Below are 25,614 nucleotides of genomic sequence, written 5' to 3'. Positions count from 1 at the left end.
TGTAGTTTCTACTAGTAGTAGGGAAGAGTTTAGGGGAGGGAACGGAAATGAGGTAGGTAGTACAGGTTACGTGATTTAGGGAAGACACACGTGGATACAGAGGGAGGCGGTGAGTTTAATGTGCAGGGTTGTGAGCGTTGGTAATAATGCTAGTATATGGATGCCATTCATTTGTTCTATTGCTCCGTTTATTACAGATGGGTTAAGAGTAACAGGGTGAAAACTTGCGTTGCGTACTTGTTTGTATTATTTTTTATTGTAAAATAGCACTCTTGGCATGTCAGAAATGTAATAACATATACAGTATTCAAAAAAGTACACTACAAATAAAGCCACTCAGTGATTACCCCACTGTTTCCACGTGGTCTGCTCCTGTATAATTTTAACAACGTGTTATTTTTGAATATGTTGTACATTCGATATATTTTTATTGTATCCATGTTAGTAGCAGTTATGTGAAATATATCTGCTGGCTCCTGTATCTTATTTCCACTGGACTTCCACCCCTTCAGCTGTTTGCTTTTATATTGATATGCTTGCTACCCGCAATTTCTACCAAGTAAGCAGTTCCACCTAGGTGCACTAATTTGAGCATGTCCACAAACATAGCTGCAACTCAAAATTTATTTCTCCAAAAAATATTTTATCTACTGCAATGTTAAAAGAAAAACAAAAAAAAAAACTTGAGAATACACTTTATTTATTGAACCTATATTGTGGCTTTTGTGTGCAATTTTACAATCATGAGAATTGTGAGGCTGGAGGGAACCTGCAGGATTCTGAACTTTTACATTTTGCTCAGTGACTGCTTGCCCGGTGTAGAGGCTCATTAAAGTGGTTGTAAAGTTTAATGGATAATCCGGTATCTAAAACTACTCTTAAAAACAAGGGCACTTTCGTTCATTACATTTTACAATAAAGCTTCTTTTAAAAATACTTATCTTTGCTGTAGTTAGCACAGGGATGACGAATCCGGTGTTCTGTCGAGAACTCCAATTCCTCAAACTCCTATCTGACGTCACTTCCGGTGACTCTTCTATTTTCACGATCTGTTTTGCCTGTCCTGGGGGGCGCACTGCTGATCCTCTGGCATACACCCCAAGTAAACATTGGGGAATTAGGCTTCGCCCCCCTTGAACCCAAAGGCAAAATAGATAGTGAAGATAGGCGATCACAGTGCCCATCTGATTGGTTGTGAATCCTGTCACTGAGACTCGAACAAATCAGATTTATGGAATCACCGGAAGTGACGTCAGATTGGCGTTTTTGATGAATTGGAGTTCTCGGTATTACACCGGCTTCCTCCAATCATTGCATGACCTCATGAGCTGGACACCAAAGGGGACATGCAATGATTGAAGGAAGCCGGATTCGTCATCGCTGTGCTAACTACGGCAGGAGATGAGGGCGGATGATCGCTGTTCTGCTTTCCATAAAGAAAGCTAAGTATATAAAAATAAGCTTCATTGTACACTTTGATAAATGAAAGTGCCCCTGTATTAGTTTTAGATACCTGGCACTTATTAAAACATTTCCTTTGTGTGAAGCTTCTTGCAAGGCAGTGCCCAATTGCGGCTACTATACAAAACTATCAAAATGACTTTAAAGCACTTTTGAAGGCACATTAACATTACAATTAAACCTTCATTATTCAGACAGAGCATGCAATTTTAAACAGCTTTCCACTTTACTTCTATTATCTAATTTGCGTTTTCTTGGTATCATTTGTTGAAAAACACAGGTAGACTCATGAGCTGTAATACACAACTGGGAGTATGCTGCTAATTGGTGGCTGCATAAATATGCCTCTTGTTATTGGCTTACCTGATGTGTTCAGCAAGCATGCAGTAGTGCATTGCTGCCCCATCAACAAAGGATACAAAGAGAAGGAAGCTAATTTGATAATTTAAGTACATTGTAAAGTTGTTTAAAATTGTATACTTTGTCTGAATCATGAAAGAAGAAATTTGAGTTTCATGTCCATTGAATATTGTTTTTTCTATAGACTGCAGAGCGTCCATGATGCTTAAAGGATTCATGATTCAGATAGAGCATGCAATTTTAAGCAACGTTCTTATTTTACTAATTTTATCAAATTTTCTTTGTTCTCTTGGTATCTGTATTTGAAAAGCAGGAATGTAGCTTAGGAGCTGGCCAATTTTTGGTTCAGCACCTGGGTAGCGCTTGCTGATTGGTGGCTAAATATAGAAAGTTGCTTAAAATTACGTTCTCTATCTGAATCATGAAAGAAAAAAACTTGAGTTTCATATCCCTTTAAGGGGTCGATTTATCAAGCTGCGGCGGACAGGGGCGCATATACGCCCCCCCCCCCCCCCCCCCCCGTCTGCCACAGCTCGCCTCTGGCGGAATTCAGCATTGCACACGAGCGCTATTTTGCCAATCATGCGTGGGCAGGAGCTATCTCCCCGGTCGGACGCGACCGGGGAGGTTAGGAAAGTCTGATGACCGCTGCTTGTGAAATACGGACTGCAGATTCTCTTGTGAGAACCGCTTGGATCATCTCACACATTTATTTACATCTAGCCATAAGTGGCGACAACATAGGAGACAATGGGCATACAGGGCTTTTCAAGTACTATATCACTGACATCATCTTGATTTGTGAAATCTTTTCACTTGTGCTATACAGATTGTTTGCAACACCTTTCAATTACATTTTTTTTTTTCTGTGGGCTATAAACAGATTAACATATCAGCAGAGTTTTAGAGCAGATTAACACTATTTGTTATAATTGTTTTTCAGTGGTCAAACAACATCCACAACTTTCCTTATTTTGAGCAGCCATTCTTTACTTGTCTGGAGATGAAAAGGCTTACCACTGTCATTATGTTAACAAAATTTGATTTCTTCAGAAATCATAAGATAGTTGCAAATTTTATATTGCAGTCTCACAGTGTGGATTTGATTTAAATCACTTGTTAGATTCAATTTAAATAATTATTTTCTACATTTAAGGTTTAATTTTTAGAATAACTTTTCAGATTATTTTTCTAGTTCTGATTTAGTTATATACCATTAGAAATATAGCTAATTTTGAAATTGTTATATTTGGTCAACTTTTCAGCTCTATTTTAATAGTAGATGGCAATAAAGTTTACCTTTTTAAACTCTTAGCCTGTGGCCCCGACTCGCCTTTTTTCTATTTTTGGCTGCTAGAAAAATAATCATCACCTTATTAGTAACGTAAATAGTTTTATTTAACAGAAACAATACCATTATAGGTTCACTTTAATTTTTACTGTTTGCCCTCCCTCCTTACACTTAGGTCTTTGTGCAGATCTATTGCACTCCAAATAAACTTATATTCATTGAGATTTTTGAAATTTAGTAAGAGCAGAAAATGTTGTCAGCCTGGTGGCATTATGAATCAGTGACTTGCAGTGATGGGACGCAGCCTTTAATAATTAATTTAGAGAGAAAAAAGTTGGCTGGTGTTATGCAACCACTGACTGACCCCCCCCCCCCCCCCAAGTACCCCCCTCCCTCTTCCGGCGCCACCATAGCGATCCATCATCCATCCATGTTGCGCTATTAAGGAGAGACAGTGAGCTGTTCAGCTGCCCTCCATTGATTGCGCAACATGGATGCTTGATAATGGTTACTATCTCACTTTGAGCTAGCACCACCGAGTGGTAGCTCTTTGCGGCCCATACTACGCTCCAATAGAGGTGGCTCTCCAATCCGCCTCTATGATGGAGCTCAAAAACTCGGCCAGACAGCTAATCAGATGGTCTCTCTTGTCTGGGTATGCGTGTGTAGAATCCGGGAACTACAGTTACACACGCATGAGATGAGTGGTGAGGAGGAGACAGCCAGGCAGGAGAGCTGTGACCTGCTGTGAGACTCACTGACCTATTATGGTAAGTTAATGTTCATTGATAGATCATGCATCCATTGAAGTTAGTTTATCAAATATTATTGCATCATGCAACATATAATTTTTATGTTGCATGGCCATGCTACAATTATTGCAATAGTATTCGATAAACAACTTAACCAGGGGCGGGAACACATTGGCAGCTCATGCTCCTGTCCTCTGTCTCTGCCATCTAGAGGAGAAATGAGGCTGTGCATAATTTTCTTTATAGTAGTGTCTATTACATGCAGTTATATGAAAATTGGTGTTTACTGTCCCTTTAAAACCAATTTTTCTTTCTTTCATGATTCAGGTAGAACTTACATTTGTAAACAACTTTTCAATTTGATGTCTGCATAATGTTATACACATGTATTCATCAGTTACATTTTCTACTTATTGGTTTTTCTTTTTATAGAAGCATACTATTCTCATCTCTTCTGTGTCATCCATCATGGTGTTTTTTACATGCAATGGATGTGGTGAATCCTTGAAAAAAGGACAAGTAGAAAAACATGTGGCAATTTGCAGAAATTGTCAATGCCTTTCTTGTATTGACTGTGGTAAAGATTTCTGGTAAGTATGACTATATTTGTTACAAATATATTCCCCTTTTTTTTTTTTTTCATAAGTTAATTTTAACTGTTCCTTTACCGAGCCCAATTAGTGCATTAGGGCTATCTCTGCTTAAAGGTGATAGCAAGTGAATAAATATGTGCATTTGGAGGTTTCAGATACCTCCTAAATGCGGAAGAAGGCAACCACTTGTGCTGTTCGGCGATCCTTGGAGCCAAATTTATTCTTGTGAAATCACGACACCCTAAGGTCTGTGCAAGTCCATATCCTAGTGTGTTGCCATTTCACAAGAATAAATTTGACTCCCAAAATAGCTGAATGGCACGAGCAGCGGTCAATCCACTAGACCCATGAAAAATAAGTTCCTGTAACACATACAAGCTGTAGAAGACCCGGAGTCTACTATTCCAATATAGCTCCATTAAAAAAAAAAAGTACATCATTAGGTTTTCAGGGCATCTATAGGTCACCCCCATAGAGGTAGGATTCTGAACCAATGTTAGGTATTCTGTATCTTCCAATTGGAAACCAGAATACCCAATGTCTTGAATTTGGGGGGGGTGAAATTATTTACTTATGATATGACCTTATGAGTGGTGTATTTAAAACAGTCATTTTCTTTTAGTGGTTGGCTATAATTGATTCATTTATATGTATACAATAGTAATACTAAATAAAGAGGATTTATTATTTTACTTTGTTTATAAAGCTCCCACAAGTTCTGCAGCGCTGCCCATGGGTACAAATGATACAAGTACGATGATACAATATTTGTAAGAGACAAGACAAAATGTATAAAAAAAATGCAGGAGGAATGGAGGGACCTATTCCCGTGGGAACTTATTATTGAAGGGAGGTATGAGGATAGACACTATAGAAAAATGGTGTGGGCCCAAACTATCTATCACTGGAGGGGGGAAGGTTTGAGGACCACTAGACTACAGAAAAAAATGTTGTGTTTTTTTTAATGTATTAGGTACTGGCAGACATCTGCCAGAACCAAAGATGGCCACCATTGGGGGGATGTTAGAGAGCTATTTCAGGGGGATCAGGGAGGTGGGAGGGTTGAGGATTACTACACTGCAGGAATTACTAAAAACAAAACAAAAACATCCTTTACTGGCAGACTGTCTTCCAGTCACTAAAATGGTGGGGTTGAGTGGGGGGAGAGCGCTGTTTGGGAGGGATTATGAAGGGTAATCTCTGCACTACAGCTAAATTAACCTTACAAGCTACCTGATTAACCCCTGCCAGGAATAATAGAAGTGTGGTGGGCAGCTGCACTTAGCGGCATTCAAATTACCAAAAAACAATGGTAAAGCCATGTACGTGCTATTTCTGAACAAAGGGGATCCCAGAGAAACTTTTAAGCAATGAATTAACAACGCCATCAGGATTTACTAGGTTTTTGGGCAAGTTTTATGTGGATGTGGGGGTTTATGGTTTTTGGGGTTTTCACCCAATAAGGGTTATTGTAAGCTCCATTTTACTTTGTGAATTCCCCAGAGTTCTAGACCACTGGTTTTCAAACCTTTCCTCAGGCCTCCCTAACAGGCCACATTTTGAGGATATCTGAACTGGAGAACAGGTTAAATCAGCTGATTAGTAAACATGGCTATTTTACCTGCTCTCATCCAAGGTAATCCTGTAAATCTTGCCTGTTGGGAAAGCCTAAGGACAGGTTTGAAAACCAGTGTAAAAACAAATTTCTTGCTGCTGTTTGATTATTTAAAGGGACAGTAAATTAATTTAAAAGTTTGTGATTAAGGTGTGCAGTTTTAAGCCACCTTCCAATTACTTTTGTTTATCAAATTTTGCTTTGTTCTCTTTTATTGAAGAAGAAACTTAAGTAGGCTTATTGGAGTTTTGGAGCGTGCACATGTCCTTATTTTATGGCAGCAGTATTTGCAACAATGTATATAGCAACTTTATACATTGTTACAAATACTGCTGTCAGATGACTAAAGACACATGCACTGTCCTGACCTAGGATTGCCATTTAATAAAGAATACAAAGAGGACTTGGCAAATTAACAATAGAAGTGAATTAGAAAGATGTTTAAAATGTCACTCATATCAACCTAAGTACACATAAACATACTTCACTAATAGTGATTTTATTTGTGTGCGTTGTCTTCAACATAAAATAAACTTATTTTAGCAGAGCAGATATTTTGCATTTTAAACATTCTGTTTCATGCTAGTTTATTTTTGCTTTATTCTTAAAACAGGGGTGATGATTATAAAGAGCATCTGAAATGTATTAGTGAAGATCAAAAGTATGGTGGTAAAGCTTTTGAAGCCAAAGCAAACAAAGGAGACGTGAAACAGCAACAGTGGATACAGGTGAGGTTTTTTTGTTTTTCTTTCCTGCTCCTCAGTAGTGTGTGTGTGACTATATATTATCTCTTGTGATGAGCAGAGCATACAGTGTTAAAGGGACAGTCTACCATAGAATTGTTATTGTTTTAAAAGATAGATAATCCCTTTATTACCCATTCCCCAGTTTTGCATAACCAACACAGTTATATTAATGTACTTTTTACCTTTGTGATTACCTTGTATCTAGGAACCTTCTTCCAGCCCCCTGATCACATGACTGTGACTGTTTATTATCTATTGACTTAAATTTAGCATTGTATTGTGCTAGATCTTAAATAACCCCCAGTGCCTGAACACAGTGTTATCTATATGGCCCACGTGTACTTTCTGTCTCTTTGTGTTGAAAAGAGATTTAAAAAGCATGTGATAAGAGGCAGCCCTCAAAGGCTTAGAAATTAGCATATGAGCCTACCTATGTTTAGTTTAAACTAAGAATACCAAGAGAAAAAAGCAAATTTTATGATAAAAGTAGATTGGAAAGTTGATTAAAATTAAAAGTCCTATCTGAATAATGAAAGTTTAATTTATACTAGACTGTCCCTTTTAAAGGGACATGAAACCCACATTTTTTCTTTTGTGATTCAGAGAGAATGCAATTTTAAACAACTTTCCAATGTATTTCTATAAGCTTTGTCGAAAAGCATACCTAGGTAGGCTCAGAAACTGCTGATTGGTGGCTGCATATACATGCCTCATGTTGTTAGCTCACCCATGTGCATAGCTGTTTGTTCTACAAAGGATACCAAGAAGCAATTTAGCTCATAGAAGTAAATTGGAAAGTTGTTTAAAATTGTATTCTCTCTTAATCACAAAAGAAAACATTTGGGTTTTATGTCCCTTTAAAAAGGCAGAATCCCAAGTTTGCCAGGTTGCTTTGCAAGAATAATTTTATTATGTAACAAATGGGAAGCACTCTGTAGTATTCCAATAACCAGGTTTATTTTTAAAAATTACCCATCCCTTTCTCAGACAAAGGAAGATCATGAAGAACTCCAATATAGAGAGAAATCAATTTTTTCCCCCCAACATTCTATTGTAAAGTAGATGTCTCTCATTCACACCTTGAAACCTGCATAGCTCTCAAGCTAAAAATTGCCTTTCTAAAATTTGATGAGGAACCCCACACTGCTGTCAAGACACTTAGGTGATCTCGTCAGACTGGAGAGCTTTAAAGAAATGGCCCCTCACTAAGACCTCTATAGACAGATTAGATATTGTATCACTAGCTACTGTATAACTTTACTTTACAACTTAGACATTTTGAAAGTATTTTCTACCTGAGGAAAGGGGCTCTATACTGGAGTGTACTAATGCTATTTAAAAGGTGTTATGATGTATTTTTTCCAGATTTGATAGGATATGGTGAAATGTTACTGTAGTGGTGGCCACAGTTGGGCTATAAAGTTGTATTGATTTAAATAAGCATTATACCTAATTTCCAGACATGCTTACCTGTAGGGGTGGGCATTTGGATCCTTTGTTAGGATCCAAATGCGGAAGAAGGTGGCTGCTTGTGGGATTTAGCTCTTTTCAGTGCTGCATATATTCTTGTGAACGTTAAGAGACTAGGATCTGGATTTGCACAAGCATAAATGTGACTTCGAAAAGAGCATAATCCCAAAAGCGGCGACCTCCTTCAACATTTGGATATTAATGCCCACTCATACTTAACTGTTTATGCATCTTGGCCACCTCTCTTCAAAAGTGTAGGATGTTTTTGGGGTGTGGGGGTTACTGGGTACATAGTAGAGGCTTTAGTAGTTTACAGTTATGCTCCTGGTCAAACGGAGACTGAAGCTGTCCATGTTTCTTCTTAAATTTTATTTATGTCAGAAGACAACCAGGCTTTTGGGCCTTATGAGAATTTTATATATATGTTGCGATTAAAGTAAGAAATTGGGTAATCCTAGCATTACCTGGGGAAACCTGACATTACCCAAGCGGCAGTGGGTAAAGCCGGATGTAACATGATAAATCTTCTCGGAGTGCATAGAGTCACTGCATCAAACGTATATACGATGCCCCACTTGTAAACCTCATTCCCCAAGGTTCACTTATTTATAAGAGGCAATAATAAACCAAATGAATGAGTTGGGGGCATTGCAACATAAACCGTTAAAATTAATGAGTGAAAAGAAAGTTGAATTAGTGTTGAGAGACCACCCTTTCTTGCTTGTCTTCAAGACTTTACACCAGACATAGCTTTCTGTGCTGTGAAATAATACAGAGCCTGGTGTCTCTGCTTACAAATAGGTTAAAAGTGGTTACAAATCAAGAGGTCATTAAGGTAGGAAAGACTATTAAATGCATAGTTTATAATAGAGGGGTACTGGCAAAAGGGGTTGAATGTTAGAACACAAGAGCTCCTAATAAAGCTTAAAAGGACAGTCAACACCAGAATTTTTGTTGTTTAAAAAGAAAGATAATCTCTTTATTACCCATTCCCCAGTTTTGCATAACCAACACTGTTACAGAAATACACTTTTTACCTCTGATTACCTTGTATCTATGCTTCTGAAAACTGCCCCCTTATTTCAGTTCTTTTGACAGACTTGTATTTTAGCAAATCAGTGCTCACTCCAGGGTATCTTCATGTGCATGAGCTCAATGTTATCTTTATAAAACACATGAACTAATGCCCTCTAGTGGTCAAAATGCGTTTAGATTAGAGGCAAGGTCTAAGAAATTAGCATATGAACCTCCTAGGTTTAGCTTTCAACTAAGAATACCAAGATAACAAAGCAAAATTGGGGATAAAAGTAAATTGGAAAGTTTTTAAAATTACATTCCCTATTTAAATCATGAAAGTTTTTTTTTTTTACTTGACTGTCCCTTTAAGTGTGATAGGAAATAGTGTACAATGCAAATTGTGATAATTTATTACATTTAAAAAAACCAATATTTAATAAACAATACAATCATACATAAAATAAATCATAAAATATATGCGCATATATAAGTCAGAATAAAGATGAAAAAAAAATATATATCTATATATCCGCACTCTCGACTGGACCGGGTGCACATCCAATGACCCTGCAACATGCACAGCCCTGGGTAGCATTCACTGGTAGCTCCCCAGAGGGCAGTTAACCCCAGACAAGTCTGGGTGCAAAGCCAATAGGGAAAAATACGAAACAAATTAACACAACACACAGATGAAGTCTGGCACTCACAAGCACTCAGCTAACATTAAATGCAATACTAGAAGAGTTAGTTACCACATCTCGGGCTCTCGGGACTGTACAGCTACCTAAGAGTGCTATTGAGCACCCAGGGCTGTACATGTTGCAGGGTCATAGGATGTGTACCTGGTCAAGTCTGAATGCAGTCCACTTCCATGTTTTGTTTGTATCATGGGAGATTACATAAGACTGTGCACCCTTGGGAGGTTCCCAGTTTGTTTGAGAGCATGCATTGTTTGGCTGTTTAGGGACCCAAGATGGGGAGAGACCTAGACGTGGTTCCTGGGCTTGACCCATTTGGCCAGATGCAGTAACTAATTTGCAGTTTTGCTTTTAATCTTAGCTGAGTGCTTGCAAATGAGTGCCAGACTTCCTCTGTTTTGATAATTTGTTTTGTAATTTTCCCTATGGGCTTATGTGCAGAACTTTTTCCCTATGGGCTTATGTGTTTTATTTGTGAGTCCTATTCCGGTGTTTGTCACCGGAACAGGAACATTGATTACCTGTATAAATACACCTGTAAATACTCCTAAGGCAGCACTTCCAATTGTTTTTACTGCTCTTGAAAAAGACGATTTAGTCGTTGAAACGCGTAGAGCCAAGCTGAAAAAGAGCTTTTTAATACGTTTTAATAAATATTTGTTTGATACAACAAGTATTTTTGCTGCCTTTTTTGGAAGTATTCTAAAGTTACCAACTATCTTTGAGGAGCCGGATTCCAAATCACTCGGAATACTAAAGCACATCATGGGAAAACCAGGATATATATCCTTATGAAGAAGCTGAACTCTGAAATTTTCGGAGTGAGTATACTGCACATTATTTTGTTGTTAACTTCTGCAAATCACAAGTCAAGTTTTCTTTCTTCAGTGTGCACCATAATATTGAAGACCAGCGCCTCTATTTATCTAATCCATATTCTACTCACAGTCCTGTTGGGAGAGACTGTTAGAAGGCTGCGGTCACCTAAGAGGGGAGTATTGTGCTCTATTCTAGTCATTCTGTACATTGTGTTATTAACATCTAACATATCTGTATAGTTTTTGTAATTATATTGAGCACCCAGGGCTGTACATGTTGCAGGGTCATAGGATGTGTACCTGGTCAAGTCTGAATGCAGTCCACTTCCATGTTTTGTTTGTATCATGGGATATTACATAAGACCGTGCACCCTTGGGAGGTTCCCAATTTGTTTGAGAGCATGCATTGTTTGGCTGTTTAGGGACCCAAGATGGGGAGAGACCTAGACGTGGTTCCTGGGCTTGACCCATTTGGCCAGATGCAGTAACTAATTTGCAGTTTTGCTTTTAATCTTAGCTGAGTGCTTGCAAGTGAGTGCCAGACTTCCTCTGTTTTGATAATTTGTTTTGTAATTTTCCCTATGGGCTTATGTGCAGAACATTGGATTATGAAATATTCAATATTATTTTATGTTGTGCTTTTAAATAATCACTGTCGTGTTTGTGTGACTTGTGGGTGTTAAGTATTTCTTTCCTAAGATATGGTGACTCCACAACGTCCTCAATTACTGTTGGAAATATTTAAGAAAAAGTGGGGGGAATTGGGGGTAGCTAAGTTTCTAATCTTGGGGGTAGCTAAGTTTCTAATCTTTAAGTATAATTATTCTTATGTAGTAAATTAGAAATTCTAAAATATAATTTAGTTATTACCTGTCGTAGAGTCTAAGCAACCAAAACATGACAACTAGCTAGACTAATTGTAAGGAGAGGCACAATTAAGTGTAGAAGGATTAGCTCTACGATATGAAATATCTATTTAACTCGGCAAAAATAGTTAAAGTGAAAGGCTATTATTCCATCATTGTTCCATTTAATTCACACATTACTAGCTTTATTAAAGAAAATTCTGATTCACAACCAGGAATAAACATGCATACAATAGCTTAAGCTATATTAAAAACACTTGAACCAGTAGGTTTAAAAATATAAAGTTACTACAGAGATACTCATGATTAATGACAGTCAGCCAACAGATAATTATAATGTTAAATAAACTAAGCCCTTACAATCCGAGGGCTAAATTAAGCTTATGTTTATAATGAAGATAAAGCTGTTAGGCTGAGATAAGTAGTAATAGTTTGTCAGTAAACTTATATAGTACCATGGTAAGCAGTTTAAAAAGGACAACAAGGAGAGACAAAGCTACTCCTGTCGGACCCCTGACGCACGTTTCACTGTTTGAAATATCACTCCTGGCCAGCAGGAGAAGGCAAAGAGCACCACAGCAAGGCTGTTAAGTATCACTTCCCTTCCCACAAACCCCAGTCATTCTCTTTGCCTTGGTGCATGGAGTTAAAGTTTTAGTGTTTGAAGAAAATTGAATTTCCTTTGCTTCAAGCAAGATTTTTGGGTCTAGCTGTACTCCACGTTAATCTCTTCAGTAGGGTATTGGTGGCTTTAAAGCAGTTAGGAACTTGTAAGGTGGGCCTTGCTGCGTTTTCCTAACATGTTTGCTGCCCATGGTAAAGAAAGCCAGAGTAGGTTTACTCTGTTCTTTCTCTGTTTACAGGTCTCTGTGAGGATTGGCATCCTCTCACACCGTGTAAGTCATCCTCCTGCCGGACGACCAGACTGCAGGTAAGTGCCTTTTGTCTTATGGGGCTAGGAGGCTGGCACTGAAGGGGTTAAGTACCCTCTGCTCTTAATGTGGGACAAAAATCCTTAATGAAGGATGGTTTATGGCAGTGAGCGGGCACTTTAATTGCATGTGACTATGGAGACTTAGGGGTTAACCTCCTTCACGGAAAGGAAGGGGTTAACCATCTATGGGGGCTCAGACCAAATTTTTAATAAGAATTTAATTCTCTTGACTAAATTTCTATTTATCTAGATTTTTAGAGTAGGATAATCCTCTAGGGAGGATTGTTTTTTTCCATAGCTGGAGTGTTTTAGAATATTGTATCTCTGTTTATACGTGTTTTCATTAGGCGTTAATTTACCCTTTTTCATTTATCTGCTGCCTTTAGGTGCAAGCCTATTGAATCTTTGGCAGCCCCTCTAAGTCCCATATAGTGTCATGTTGTGTGATGGCGGGGACTGTTAGGAGAGCGTGATCTTTCATAGTGGTGCCATTCCTTTGGGGCTGGACAGGTGTTACGCTTTTTGAAAAGCGCAGCGGTGCCATTGTAAATTTGTCTTGTTTGCCCTGCAGGAACTCCTCGTGAATTTAGAGGAGAGCTTGGTCCTTCATGTTTTAAAATTCTCTCTGCGGAATGAAGCGCTTCATCCCATGCCGATTTTTTGGCCCCGCCTCCTCGGGGATCAGAGCGGCTCCATTTTTAGATCTTGTCAGGCCTGGATATGTAACTTCGCCTCGTTCTCCGGCTGAGAACTGAATGGCGTTATTATTCTGTCCAATACGACTAGATTAGCAAGCAAAGACGGATGTTGTAATGGCAAAGTACATCTTGTCCCATTCTGAGTTATATCTCGGTTTGAAGCAAAGATTAGATTTTACTTTGTCTTGTCTTATAATAAAGTGAGCTTTGCTTGCAGTATGGTGCTTTTAGTAACTTTTTAAGCAGAAACGTTCATTTTTCAATGTTTATGTACCCTTAAATTCTTAAAGGGACAGTATACTATAAAATTGTTTTTCCTTAATGTGTTTCCAGTTACTTTTTTTTTTTTACCAGCTGCAGAGTATAAAATGTGTGAAATTTGCTTTTTTAAGGCTTCTTTGTGTATATGAATTAGCTGATTTCGTGTTTTGAAGCCACAACCTAATACAATGTGTTGAGCTTGTAGGTATAATCAGATCTCATTACTTTATCACATTGTGTACATATACCTGCTTCTTTATTTTATATCTGTCCATAAACCAATCCCCAATACTTAGAGAGAACAATGGAGAATTAACATTGTATTACCTTATATCTTCTATAACCCACTGGGAGTGTAATTTCTTTTACTGGCTGTGTTAACACAGCTTGGCCTCGAGACCAAAAACTTTCAGGATGGGTGGGGATACCACAGGCTAAATAAAGTATTTCAAATGCTAATATAAGGCTAATGGAAATACTTGTAAACAATTTAATACACTCCAGCAGGTAAAGTGGATCATTGGGAACAAATTAAAGGGGAGAATTTTTTTTAGTAAACTGTCCCTTTAAGTTGAGGGTTTATTAAATAAAATGTTTATTGGCTCTTGAGTAACAAATTGTTTTATTAAGCACATCTGTCCCTCATATTTAGAATAAATATTTTTAAGAAATAGATATTCTTTGTTGGAGCCTTTCGCTTCTAAGGATAATTTTAGACGTATTAAAATGTCTGTTTTTCTGTGCCACTTGTTTAGCAAATGCTATTGAATGTACAGATAGGTTGTTGCCTTTGAGCCTCAGGTCTCCCAGGATGATGCTGTTCAGGCAATGCCACAGCTTTCTCCTTAAACGTCCCAAGCCTCTATGGCGTCACATGCAGTGCCCTGCGGTTCCTCAATCTCCTGTAGGAGTGTATTTGCCTACAGATTTTTTTCCCCTTACCTACAGGGAAACGCAAGAGGGCATTTTAAAGTTTCAGATAGTAAGGTTTCTGCTACACAGGGTACTCTGTCCTAAGTCTGATGAGCAGGATTCGCCGGTAGTTTGAGGGTGAAATCTCAGATTTGGACAGTACAATTCCTTCATCTGATGCTGAAGTGATCTTCTTCAGATGTATGCTTGAACACCTTGTGTATTGTTAAAGGAGGTTTTTTGGCTACTTAGACGACACCGATAACCCTGTCGTTGTCAACCCTTAGAAGTTTAGTAAACTTATCATCACTATTATGTTCCTTCCTATGTGGAAGTGTTTCTAGACGTGCTATGGAGATTTTTCCAGGATAGGAGAAGCTAGGGATACCTTTCTCCCTATCTCCTGTCTTTTAAAGGATTTTTCCTGTCACTGACACCATTACATGCACGGTACCTTAAGTAGAAGGAACTTTTTCTACTATGGCTCATAGTACTTCGATCCCTATAGAGGATAGTTGCTTCTTTACGGATCCATGGTCAAGAAGCTTGAGGTTTATTTGATCATCTAGGTTTTCATGGAAACCTGCAGTTTGTATTGCCACTGTGTCAAGTGCGGCATCTTTTTGGTGCGATGCCTTGTCTAATTGGACTTGCTGTGCTCTGAACTCTTGGATAAGCTGAAAAGCCTACCTGTCCTTTTAGTGGTATAGTCTAGCTTCTACAACACTTCAAATGCAGGTTCAATATACAAATGACTTAGACATGTGTCTCCCTTGGCCATATTTGAAATATATTTAATGTTACCTCCAAGTCCAAGCTTCTGGTGCTTCCTTACAAGGGTGAGACCTCGTTTGAAACTGGTCTGGCAGACTTATCTTCTGACTTAACGAGTGGGAAAGGGTTTTTCGACCACTCTTTAGGAGGAATAGACTATACTGCAGGGACAGTCAAGTTTTCTGGGAGACCGAATCAGTCTTGGTTCAGGGTGAAGCTTTCTTCCCAGGGGCAGATTTCTCCTTTCTTGAGTATCTACAGTCCAGGTATGATGAGAGGCATTCTTGAACTGGGTTCAGGACCTTCCTCCCTGGGGATGATAGTTCCAGTTCCGGTAAAGGAACAAGGTCTAGTATTATTCACAAGTTTCTCAAAGTACCGTCCTTCAAAATGGAATTCCATTCTCCTTTGGTTCAAGAGGGTCTGTTCATGATGAACATATACCTGAAGGATGTGTATTTTTATGTTCCCATTCTTCGGGATCTTCTCAAGTTTCTAAATTTCGCCATTCTTGAAAAGACTTACTGGTCTCAGGGACTTGCAGGGGGTGCACTTCCTGGACAATATATGGTTTGGGGGCCATCCTTCCTTTGAGCAATTTCTCATTCAAGAAATCTTGTCTTTTCTTTGTTCCATGGATGGAAAGTGAATCTGGAAAGCAGTTCCCTTGTTCCAGCGACAAGGGTGATTTTCTTAGGAACCATGATAAATTTTCTATGTATCAGATTATTTTTGACATAGGTCAGACAGTTAAGCTGTTTGGAGGTAATTGGTCTGATGGTTCCATTGACATTTTTTTTCTTTCTATTCCATTTGAGAGCTTTACAGTTTTACATGCTCCGTAAATGGATCGGTGATCATTCGGATCTCTCTGAGGATAGATCTAGATTGGCTTCAAGAGCCTCTCTCTTCCGTGGTGGTTTTCTCAGGGGCTTCTGTTTCAGGTCTCATGTTTCTGGAGATCTTCCTGAATGGTTGTGACTACGGACGCCAGCCTGTTGTGCTGGGGAACAGTCTGGGACTCGTTAAAGGCGCAAGGACTATGGACTTGAGGAGTCGGCTCTTCTCTTAAACATCTTGGAGTTGAGAGTGATTTTCAATGCTCTGATGGCTTGGCCTTAGTTGTCCTTAGCCCGATTTATCAGGTTTGAATCGCACAACTTAACCTCAGTAGCTTACATCATCCACCAAGGAGGAACTCTGAGTTCCTTATCCATGAAGGAGGTAGTTTGCATTGTTTGATGAGCGGAATCTCACAATTGCTGTCTGACATCCCATTCCAGGAATAGACAACTGGAAATTGGTTTTCCTGAGCAGACAGACTTTTCATCCCGGGGAGTGGGCTCTCCATCCGGAGGTGTTCTCCAGGTTAACCCTCAAGTGGGGTACGGAGTTGGATCTGATAACATCTCGGAGAACGCCAAGCTTCCTAAGTATGGTTCAAGGTCAAGAGATCCGCAGGCTGCCCTGATAGATGCCCTGGCGGTTCCTTAGGATTTCAGTCTGGCATACCTGTTTCCTCCGTTTGCTGTTCTTCCAAGATACATTACTCGTATCAAACAGGAGAGAGCATCAGTAATTCTAATTGCTCCTGCGTGGCTTCGAAGGACCTGGTATGCAGACCTAGTGAAGATGTCATCTCTTCCACCGTGGAGTTTTCCTCTGGGGAAGGACCTTCTAACACAGGGTCCATTCCTTCGTCTTAATCTCGTTTCTCTGAAAGCTGAATGCTTGTAGATTGACCGATTAGTTCTATCTAAGCGTTGTTTTTCTGAGTTGGTTATTGAGACCTTGATTCAGGCTCGGAAGCTTGTTTCTAGAAAGATTTATTATAAGGTATGATGTTAATACCTTTTTTGGTGTAAATCCAAGGGCTACTCTTGAAATAGGGTCAGGATTCCTGGGATTTTGTCTTTTTTTTTCCAGGATGGTCTGGAGCAGGGATTGTCAGTCAGTACTGTGAAAGGTCAGATTTCTGCATTGTCTATTTTGTTAATTAAGCATCTGGCGGATGTTCCAGATGTTCAATCTTTTTCTTTTTATCAGGCTCTGGTCAGAATCAGGCTTGTGTCTGTTGATCCTCCTTGGAGCTTTAACCTTGTTCTTAATGTTTTGCAGCAGGCTCTGTTTGAGCCATGGCTTTCCATAGATTTTTTTAAGTTATTATCTTGGAAGGTTTTGTTTCTTTTTGCTTTCTCTTCTGCTCGGAACTCTCGGCTTTGCAGTGTGATTCGCCTTATCTTATATTTCATGCTAAGGCGGTTCTTCATTCTAAGTTGAGTTTTCTTCCTAACGTGTTTCAGATAGAATTTGTTGTTCCTTCTTTATGTCCTAATCCTTTTTTTCATAAGAAACGTTTGTTGCACAAATTGGTCGTTGTGCATGTTCTAAATTCTTCCTACAGGCGACTAAGGATTTTCGCCAGTCTTCTGCCCTGTTTGTTTGTTTCTCAGGAAAGCGCAAGGGTCAGAAAGCTACTGCTACTTCTCTTTGGTTGAGAAGTATAATTCGTTTGACTTGTGAGACTGCTGGTCTGCAGTCTCCTGAGAGAATTACAGCTCATTCCACGAGGGCCGTTTCCTTTTCTTGGGTCTTCAAAAATGAAGCTTCTGTGGTACAGATTTGCAAGGCTGCATACTTTTTCCAAATTTTTTTAATTTGTTGTTTTTTGCCTCGGTTGAGGCTTCTTTTAGGAGAAAGGTTCTTTAAGCGGTGGTGTCTTCTGTTTAGGTCTACCTTTCTTGTTCTTCCTCCCTGGTCATTTGTGTCCTCTAGCTTGGGTATTGGTTCCCAACAGTAATTTAGGATGTCGTGGACTCACCATATCTTAGAAAACAAAATTTATGCTTACCTAATTTCTTTATTTCCGGATATGGCGAGTCCACGACCCCCACCCTTTATTTTAAGACCGTTATTTTTTATTAAACCTCAGACAACTCTACACCTTTGTGTTGTTCCTTTTTCCATTTCCCTTCAGTCGAATGTCTGGGTTTGTGGGAGGGAAGTGATACTTAACAGCTTTGCTGTGGTGCTCTTTGCCGCCTCCTGCTGGCCAGGAGTGATATTAATAACAGTAATTGAGGACGTCGTCGACTTGCCATATCCGGAAAGAAATACATTTATCAGGTAAGCATAAATTTTGTGGGTTTTTCAATTTTTTCGGCTGCATTGAAGTCTATGGTGAAATGCAAACTTTATTACTTTCAACTGGTAACACGAGCGCGAATCTCCAAGCACAAAAGAATGACTCTTGAGCAATACCTACATGACCCTTTAAAAAGCAAGATTCATTGTTGTTTTTGTATCTTGCAACTGACTTGTTTTCAAATTGTTTATTTTACAGAGGATTCAAGTGGTAATGGAAAAACCTGGTATCAGTGCAAAAATAAAGAGTATTTTAAATCAGATTAGTTCATATGATAATGTTCCACGGAAAAAAGCAAAGTTTCAGGTATGTATGTATTGTTTTTTTGTTTATTTATCTTGCATGTCTCTTATTTAAATCAGAGGGTCCATATAATCTTAATACCTATAAAAAACATTGTGCCTATCCCATTGAGCTTAAATACTTTTCTGTATCTGTACATAACAATTATTTTCTAGAAAATTGCATTCTCTTCCAGCCTTTCATAGAAATAAAGTATCTCTGAATCTGAATTCCTTGCTTGTTCATAAAGCCAGTGCCACTAAGGATGCAGTCCCTTAGCTCAATATGCTTTTCACACACAAGCCTAGGTCAAATCGGTATTAAGATCACACACAATAGCGAACACTTATTTAAATGTGTACAGCTAGGTTAAAATAAATGTAAAGTTTTTATGAAACTTTACATTGCGTTTGTTTGTTTTTAAAAAAATACTTACCTTTTACTTAGCAGATCCGGACCGGCGATCCCCTGCCTGCAGCTTCTCTGTACTTGCCTCATCAATGATGAAACTGCCTTCCTCCAATCAGGGCGTGCACCCCAGAACGTCCATCTTGGGAGGCCGCGCCGTGATTGGAGTAAGCCGGTTTCATCATTAAAGTGCTAAGTACAGAGGAGCTGCGGGCAGGGGATTGCAGTCTGTTTGCGCTAAAGAAAAAGGTAAGCATTTAAAAGAAAAAAATAAACTCCTTCATGAAACTTTGCATTCACTTTAAGAGCATAAAATTAAGTTTTGTCATAAACATACAATATAAATAAAAAAAATTATATATATATATATATATATATATATATATATATATATATATATATATATATATATATATAGTGTTTGTGTGTGTGTGTGTATATACTTATAAATACAAATAAATAAAAACTACTTTGTCACCGTAATGAGATTTTATCTGTACGCATTTTAGAACTGGATGAAGAACAGCTTAAAGATTCAAAATCAAGCTTTGCAGGACCAGGTGTGGGAGATTTTTTCAGAGGCTACAAGCAATGTAAGTATATGTTGCAGACAAATGTCACTACATCAGATATTGAATTCCTTGAAACAACATGATTTTTCATTGGTGAATGATTAATCTTGCTTCATAATAAAGGCAGTTGGGACCCAGGATAATCAAAACCAAGCTGAAGTAATACCTCCTGAAAACAAAACCAGACCGTCCGAGGCAGTAGAAGAAATTAATAACAAAAAGAAAAACAAGAGGGAACGTAAGGAAGAAAGACAGAAACAGAACAAGAAAGAAAAGAAAGAACTACATTCGGAGGAGCAGCTGGAGGAGGATGGGAATAAGAAAAGCAAGAAGCGTAAGATTCAAGATAAAGATGTAACTGAAAATATAGATGATGCCAAACAGAAGAACAAGAAGAAACCTGACAATGAAAGCGACCATGAGGAGAATGATCTGGCTGTAAACAGTGACCATGAATATGATGCACCAATATATGGCAAAAAAAGAAAGCAGAAGGGTAGGATTTTACACCTCAGAGTAGTGTTCTTTAACAAGATGTGTGTATAAATGTGTCTAATCAACATTTTTTATTAAAACATTTATTTTTTTCTTTCCATACTAATACTGTAAATATTTGTATAGGTAGAAATACCAAGTCAATGTAATTGAAATTTTACCTGTGTTTGTTTCAAATTGCAGAGGAGACAGATGTTATAGACAGTGAGGAAAATTCTGCTGATGAGAATAAAAAAAGCAATATTGGAGGTAATAAGATTTTTACATGGTTTCACCTTTGCCAAGTAGTGAGGTTTTTTTTTTTATTGTTAAATACATTTTAATACTCCCTGTTCCCATCATTACTTGTGTTCTGTTTAATGACTGCTTTTGGTTAATTTGCTCTGTCGTCTCCCCCACTCTGTGCTTTAAAAATGTATGCCAGAAAATTATTGTCCTAGCAGCATTTTATGCATTACTAGTGTTTTTGCCTGGTTAAGCATGACTTTAAAAAGCAATTAAGCTGCATTTAATCTTAAATGCACAGTCTACACCTTAGTCATCTTAAAGTCTTATCTTAGATTAAGCTGCAAATAGCTTCCTGCACCCCTTTCTATATCATGCAGCAGGAACGGTAAAAAAGTTATTTTGAAATTGAATATTGTTTCTGGCCACTTTGAAATGGCTGCCAAGCTCCACCCACTGATGACATCACGATCTGTGTTGCATATGGCGTCCAATCACAAAAGTCTCACTAGCTGGCTTTAAAGGATTTTTTTCAGCAGAGATGAAGCCCAGATTATGTCATCAGTGGGCGGAGCTTGACAGCCATTTCAAAGTGACCAAAAACAATATTCATTTTAAAATAACTTCTTTTTTTTTTTTTTTACCATTCATGCTGCATGATTTCGAAAAGGGGTGTAGGAGGCTTCTTGCTTGTTGATCTAAGGTAGGTAAGACTATAAGAGGACTAAAGTGTAGACTGTCTCTTTTAAGTAATTGAAAAATAGATGGGGAAAATGCCTAGTGTGATTTAAGGCAGCCAGGCTACAGGGACTAAATAAGTATACTATGTAGATGTCTGCATTTGAATATTGTGTTTTTTTATGGCTTTTTTTTACAATGCTGTATTAATCTGTGTCTCTCTAAAATGTGGGGGTGAAGACCCTACACAGCTGATACAAAATTATTGGAGAGACTGAAATATAGCAAATAGATGTGAGCATATACTACTTCCTCTTTGTACCTTATACCACATTGTTTCTTATTTATTTTTGTGATGTACCATTCCAGGTAAATTTAACTGGAAGGGAACGATCAAGGCTGTACTGAGGAATGATCCTGACCATGAGTTGCCAATTAAAAGATTGAGGAAAAAGGTAATATTTACATACGTATCGTTATTTCTGCAGTTTTTTACTTTCTATAATTATCTGACTTCAGTTGTGTCATACAAATGCATTTTCTGCAAAATAAAGAAAAAGAAAACGTATGTGCTTAGGGCAAGCTTTATCATGAGGTGAATGCCCCTATCTTTTGCAGTCTCTCTCATTTGAGCCTGCAACTGATACTTATGAAGCAGCGGTTTAAACCGCTGCTTCATAAACCCTGGATCCATACGACTTGAATGATTGACAAGCCTTACTCTCACACTATTAATTGTGCAAAGGTAGAGAACAGCATTGCACGAGCAATAGTAAATATGAGGAACAAATGCACCCCACTATCTGCAATGAAATGCTGACAGTAGGGCTGCAACTAACAATTATTTTCATAATCGATTAATTGGCTGATTATTTTTTCGAATAATCGGATAAAAAATAATCTAATTGTTTCCTATATTTTAAATAAAATCCACATACTGAGTGTTATAAATATAAACTTCAGACTAAAAATTTACATTAACACAACTGTTTATCCAATTTTTAAGCAGCAGAACACAGTTTTATAATTTAGCAAAACAAAACCACAAACTGTTTTTAAGGAGGTAGAACTATAAAGAGTTAGACTAACACTGTTAATAACATTCACTCTATTATTATTCACTATTATTCACTCTTTCAGAAACTTTTCATTGAAATGCAACAATCTCAACATGTCCACATGCTTCTTGCTAAGGCTGGTTCTCTGTTTGCAGCTATATTTCCTGCAGCAGAGAAGAGGCACTTAGATGGTGTTGAGGTGCTTGAGATGCATAAGTAGGGTTTTGCCAATTTCACCAAAGTGGGATATTTAGCTTTGTTAGCTCTTCACTAATGCAAAGAGTTTTCCACCTTGGCAAGGGGCTTCTCAATAAAATAACCCTTGACTACATTCTAACATAAAAAAAAATATCTTGAATGTCTATATGCAATGGTAAGTAACCAGCTATAAGGTTAGGGGAAATATCTAGTCCGCTCTAAAAATAAGATATATACTTATAAAGGTTGAATCTGGTACATATTATCACAATTTATTAAAAATATAAAAAAAAACAAATGAAAAGCGCTAAGGACTATATATCAATAACAGGACAAAGCCTTACACATTTATTTACAGTACATATAATCAGCAATAGCAAACATCTGCTAATAATTGTGCAAACAGATAATAGTGCACATCAATTTAAATAATTCCCATCAATCTAGGGGCTAGTTGCAAATAACAAGCTTGGCACTATATCATGAAAAGCATAGTTCCAAATCATCTGATTTAATATAAACAATCCAAATGATGACTATTATATGTGGATTGCACATAAGCCAGGATTGCAAACCAACTAATCGATTGAGATTTGTTGACAACTATTTTCATAATCGATTATGACGATTAGTTGTTGCAGCTCTGGCTAACAGGTTTTTACAACCTGTAAATCCTGTCCATTCACAGATTGATAAATATAGCTCTTAAAGGGACATAAAACCCCAAAAATGTTTTTCATGATTCATATAGAACATCCAATTGTAAGCAACTTTCCAATTAACTTCTATCAAATTTTACTCTTTTTCATGTTATCCTTTGTTTACTCTTGTAACCGATTTGTTTGTTTCTAGGTCATAGCTCAGTACTATGCTGTATCTTCCGTGCAACATAAGTCTGAAGAGGAACTCCTTGCAACATTTAACAAGAAAATACGCAACAATCCAAAATTTAAAGTTTTTAAGGATAGAGTAAAACTTTTAAAATAGCTACTCAATTTTAAATCTTATTCTAATCTGCATTTAAATTATTTCTTAAAGCATTTGAAATGTTCATGGTTTTATGCAGTTACCTGATGTCTTAACATCATTCCACTTCAACTTGGTCAATTATTTAAACTACTATATATTGTGGTTTTGCTCATCTCTGCTTCACTTAAAGGGACAGTCTACACTTTAGTCATCTTAAAGTCTTCCCTTTAGATTACGCTGCAAATAGCCTCCTGTAACTCTTTCTATATCATGCAGCAGGAACTGTAAAAAAAAGTTATTTTAAAATAAATTTTGTTTCTGGCCACTTTGAAATGGCTGCCAAGCTGCGCCCAATGATGACATCACAATTTGGGTTCCATATGGTGTCTAATCACTAAAGGCTCACTAGTTGGATTCAACAGACTGTCAATGCTATTCAGCAGAGGGCCTAGAAGATGCAGCCTAGATCATGATGTCATCAGTGGGCTGAGCTTGGCAGCCAATTCAAAGTGGCCAGAAACAATATTAATTTTAAAATAACTTTTTTTCCATTCCTGGTGCATGAGGATATTTGCAGCTTAATCTAAGGTAAGATGTCTAAGATGTAGACTGTCCCTCTAAATTGCCAACACAAAAAAAAGAGAATCTTGGTCTCAATTCGTTTGAATAGCATATACATTTAGCTTGTTGGAAAAATTAGATTAGTTTCAAGTGGTGCAGCTCCAAATCTGAACTCAGCTGATGATTGGTGGAATTGTGTGACTGCTGCTGCCGATTGGCTCACCAGCTTATTCCTGCTGGAGACAGTTCTCTGCTCCGAAACAGGACTTTATATGTTAAACTTTTTGCAGGAGTTAAAAGGACAGTCTATACCTTAGTCATCTTTAAGGTATACTAAAACCAAATTTTTTCTTTCTTGATTCAGATAGAGCATGCAATTTTAAGCAACTTTCTAATTTACTCCTATCAATTTTTCTTCGTTCTCTTGCTATCTTTATTTAAAGGAATTTAATGCTTAGGAGTAGGCCCATTTTATGTTCAGCACCCTGGATGGTGCTTGCTTATTGGTGGCTACATTTAGCAAACCAATAAGCAAGCATAACCCAGGTTCTGAACCAAAAATGGGCCAGCTCTTAAGCTTTACATTCCTGCTTTTTAAATAAAGATAACAAGAGTACGAAGAAAACTTGATAATAGGAGTAAATTAGAAAGTTGCTTAAAATCATGACAGGAAAAAAATTGGGTTAAGTTTTTCTTTAATGTCTTACTTTAGATTAAAGGACCAGTCAACACTGTAGATTTGCATAATCAACAAATGCAACATGAGTAGTAGATTTTTTTTCTGACAATTTTTTAAAAGTTATGTCTTTTTCCACTCCCCCTGTACCATGTGACAGCAATCAGCCATTCACAAATGCATACACACTTATTCTTGCACATGCTCAGTAGGAGCTGGTGACTCAAAAGGTTTAAATATAAAAGACTGTGCACATTTTGTTAATCAAAGTAAATTAGAAAGTTGTTTAAAATTGCATGCTCTGTCTGAATAATGAAAGTTTAATTTTGATTGAGTGTCCCTTTAAGCTGCAAATATCCTCGTACACCCTTTTTTATATCATGCAGCAGTAACAGTAAAAAAATTATTTTAAAATGAATATTGTCTATGGTCACTTTAAAATGTCTGCCAAGCTCTTCCCACTGTTGACATAACGATCTGGGCTGCATCTATTTTCCCTGCTGAATAGCATTTAACAGTCTGTGGAATTTTTTCACTGTTACTGCTGCATGATATAGAAAGAGTGCAGGAGGATATTTGCAGTTTAGTATAAAGTAAAACTTTAAAATTACTAAGGTGTAGACTGTCCCTTTAAACACAGAGCTAGAACATTCCATATTTGCACTAGAATGTCCCTCCAAGTTGAAATTTCTTGTACAGAGAATTTGGCCATTTTAAGCCTTTCTATTGCATATTCTAAAAATGTTCTATTTTCCCCAAGTTTAATGTTTTTTTTGTTTTACCCAAATAACAAGCTTCATTTGTTTTCCTTCATAAATTTAGAGCTAAAATAACAGCCAGTTAGCATGTTATTACTGTAAATAGTCTATGGTATAGCGTTTGGCAGTGGTTTGATTACCCAAGAACAGCTAAAGGTTAAGATACTGTATTTTAGTGTGTACATTGGAATCATTCTACTGCATTGTCTTCAATAACAAAAAATTCTACTTTTTTTTTTTTACAGTTGTTTATGCCTGAATTAAGTGAATAGATTGTTGTCTACAATAAGAACTGTACTATAAAGCTGTATTTGGATATTTCA

At 37.6% G+C, this 25,614-nt stretch overlaps 1 protein-coding gene across 1 annotated transcript; it reads left to right on the top strand.

Annotated features, from left to right (window-relative positions):
- Positions 1-5: 5 nt before the first annotated feature.
- LYAR (Ly1 antibody reactive) lies at positions 6-25,614 on the top strand. The gene is made up of 9 exons (XM_053704143.1): positions 6-109; positions 4,297-4,454; positions 6,686-6,800; positions 18,610-18,717; positions 19,611-19,694; positions 19,797-20,169; positions 20,352-20,417; positions 21,441-21,526; positions 23,180-25,614. Exons 2-9 carry the CDS (start codon positions 4,333-4,335, stop codon positions 23,312-23,314), a joined length of 1,089 nt encoding a protein of 362 aa, XP_053560118.1. The 5' UTR covers positions 6-109; positions 4,297-4,332; the 3' UTR covers positions 23,315-25,614.

Source organism: Bombina bombina, chromosome 2, assembly GCF_027579735.1.
Source record: "Bombina bombina isolate aBomBom1 chromosome 2, aBomBom1.pri, whole genome shotgun sequence".
Classification (NCBI taxonomy): Eukaryota; Metazoa; Chordata; class Amphibia; order Anura; family Bombinatoridae; genus Bombina; species Bombina bombina.
Note: the sequence above shows the minus strand (reverse complement) of the source record. Positions and strands in the feature narration are given on the sequence as shown.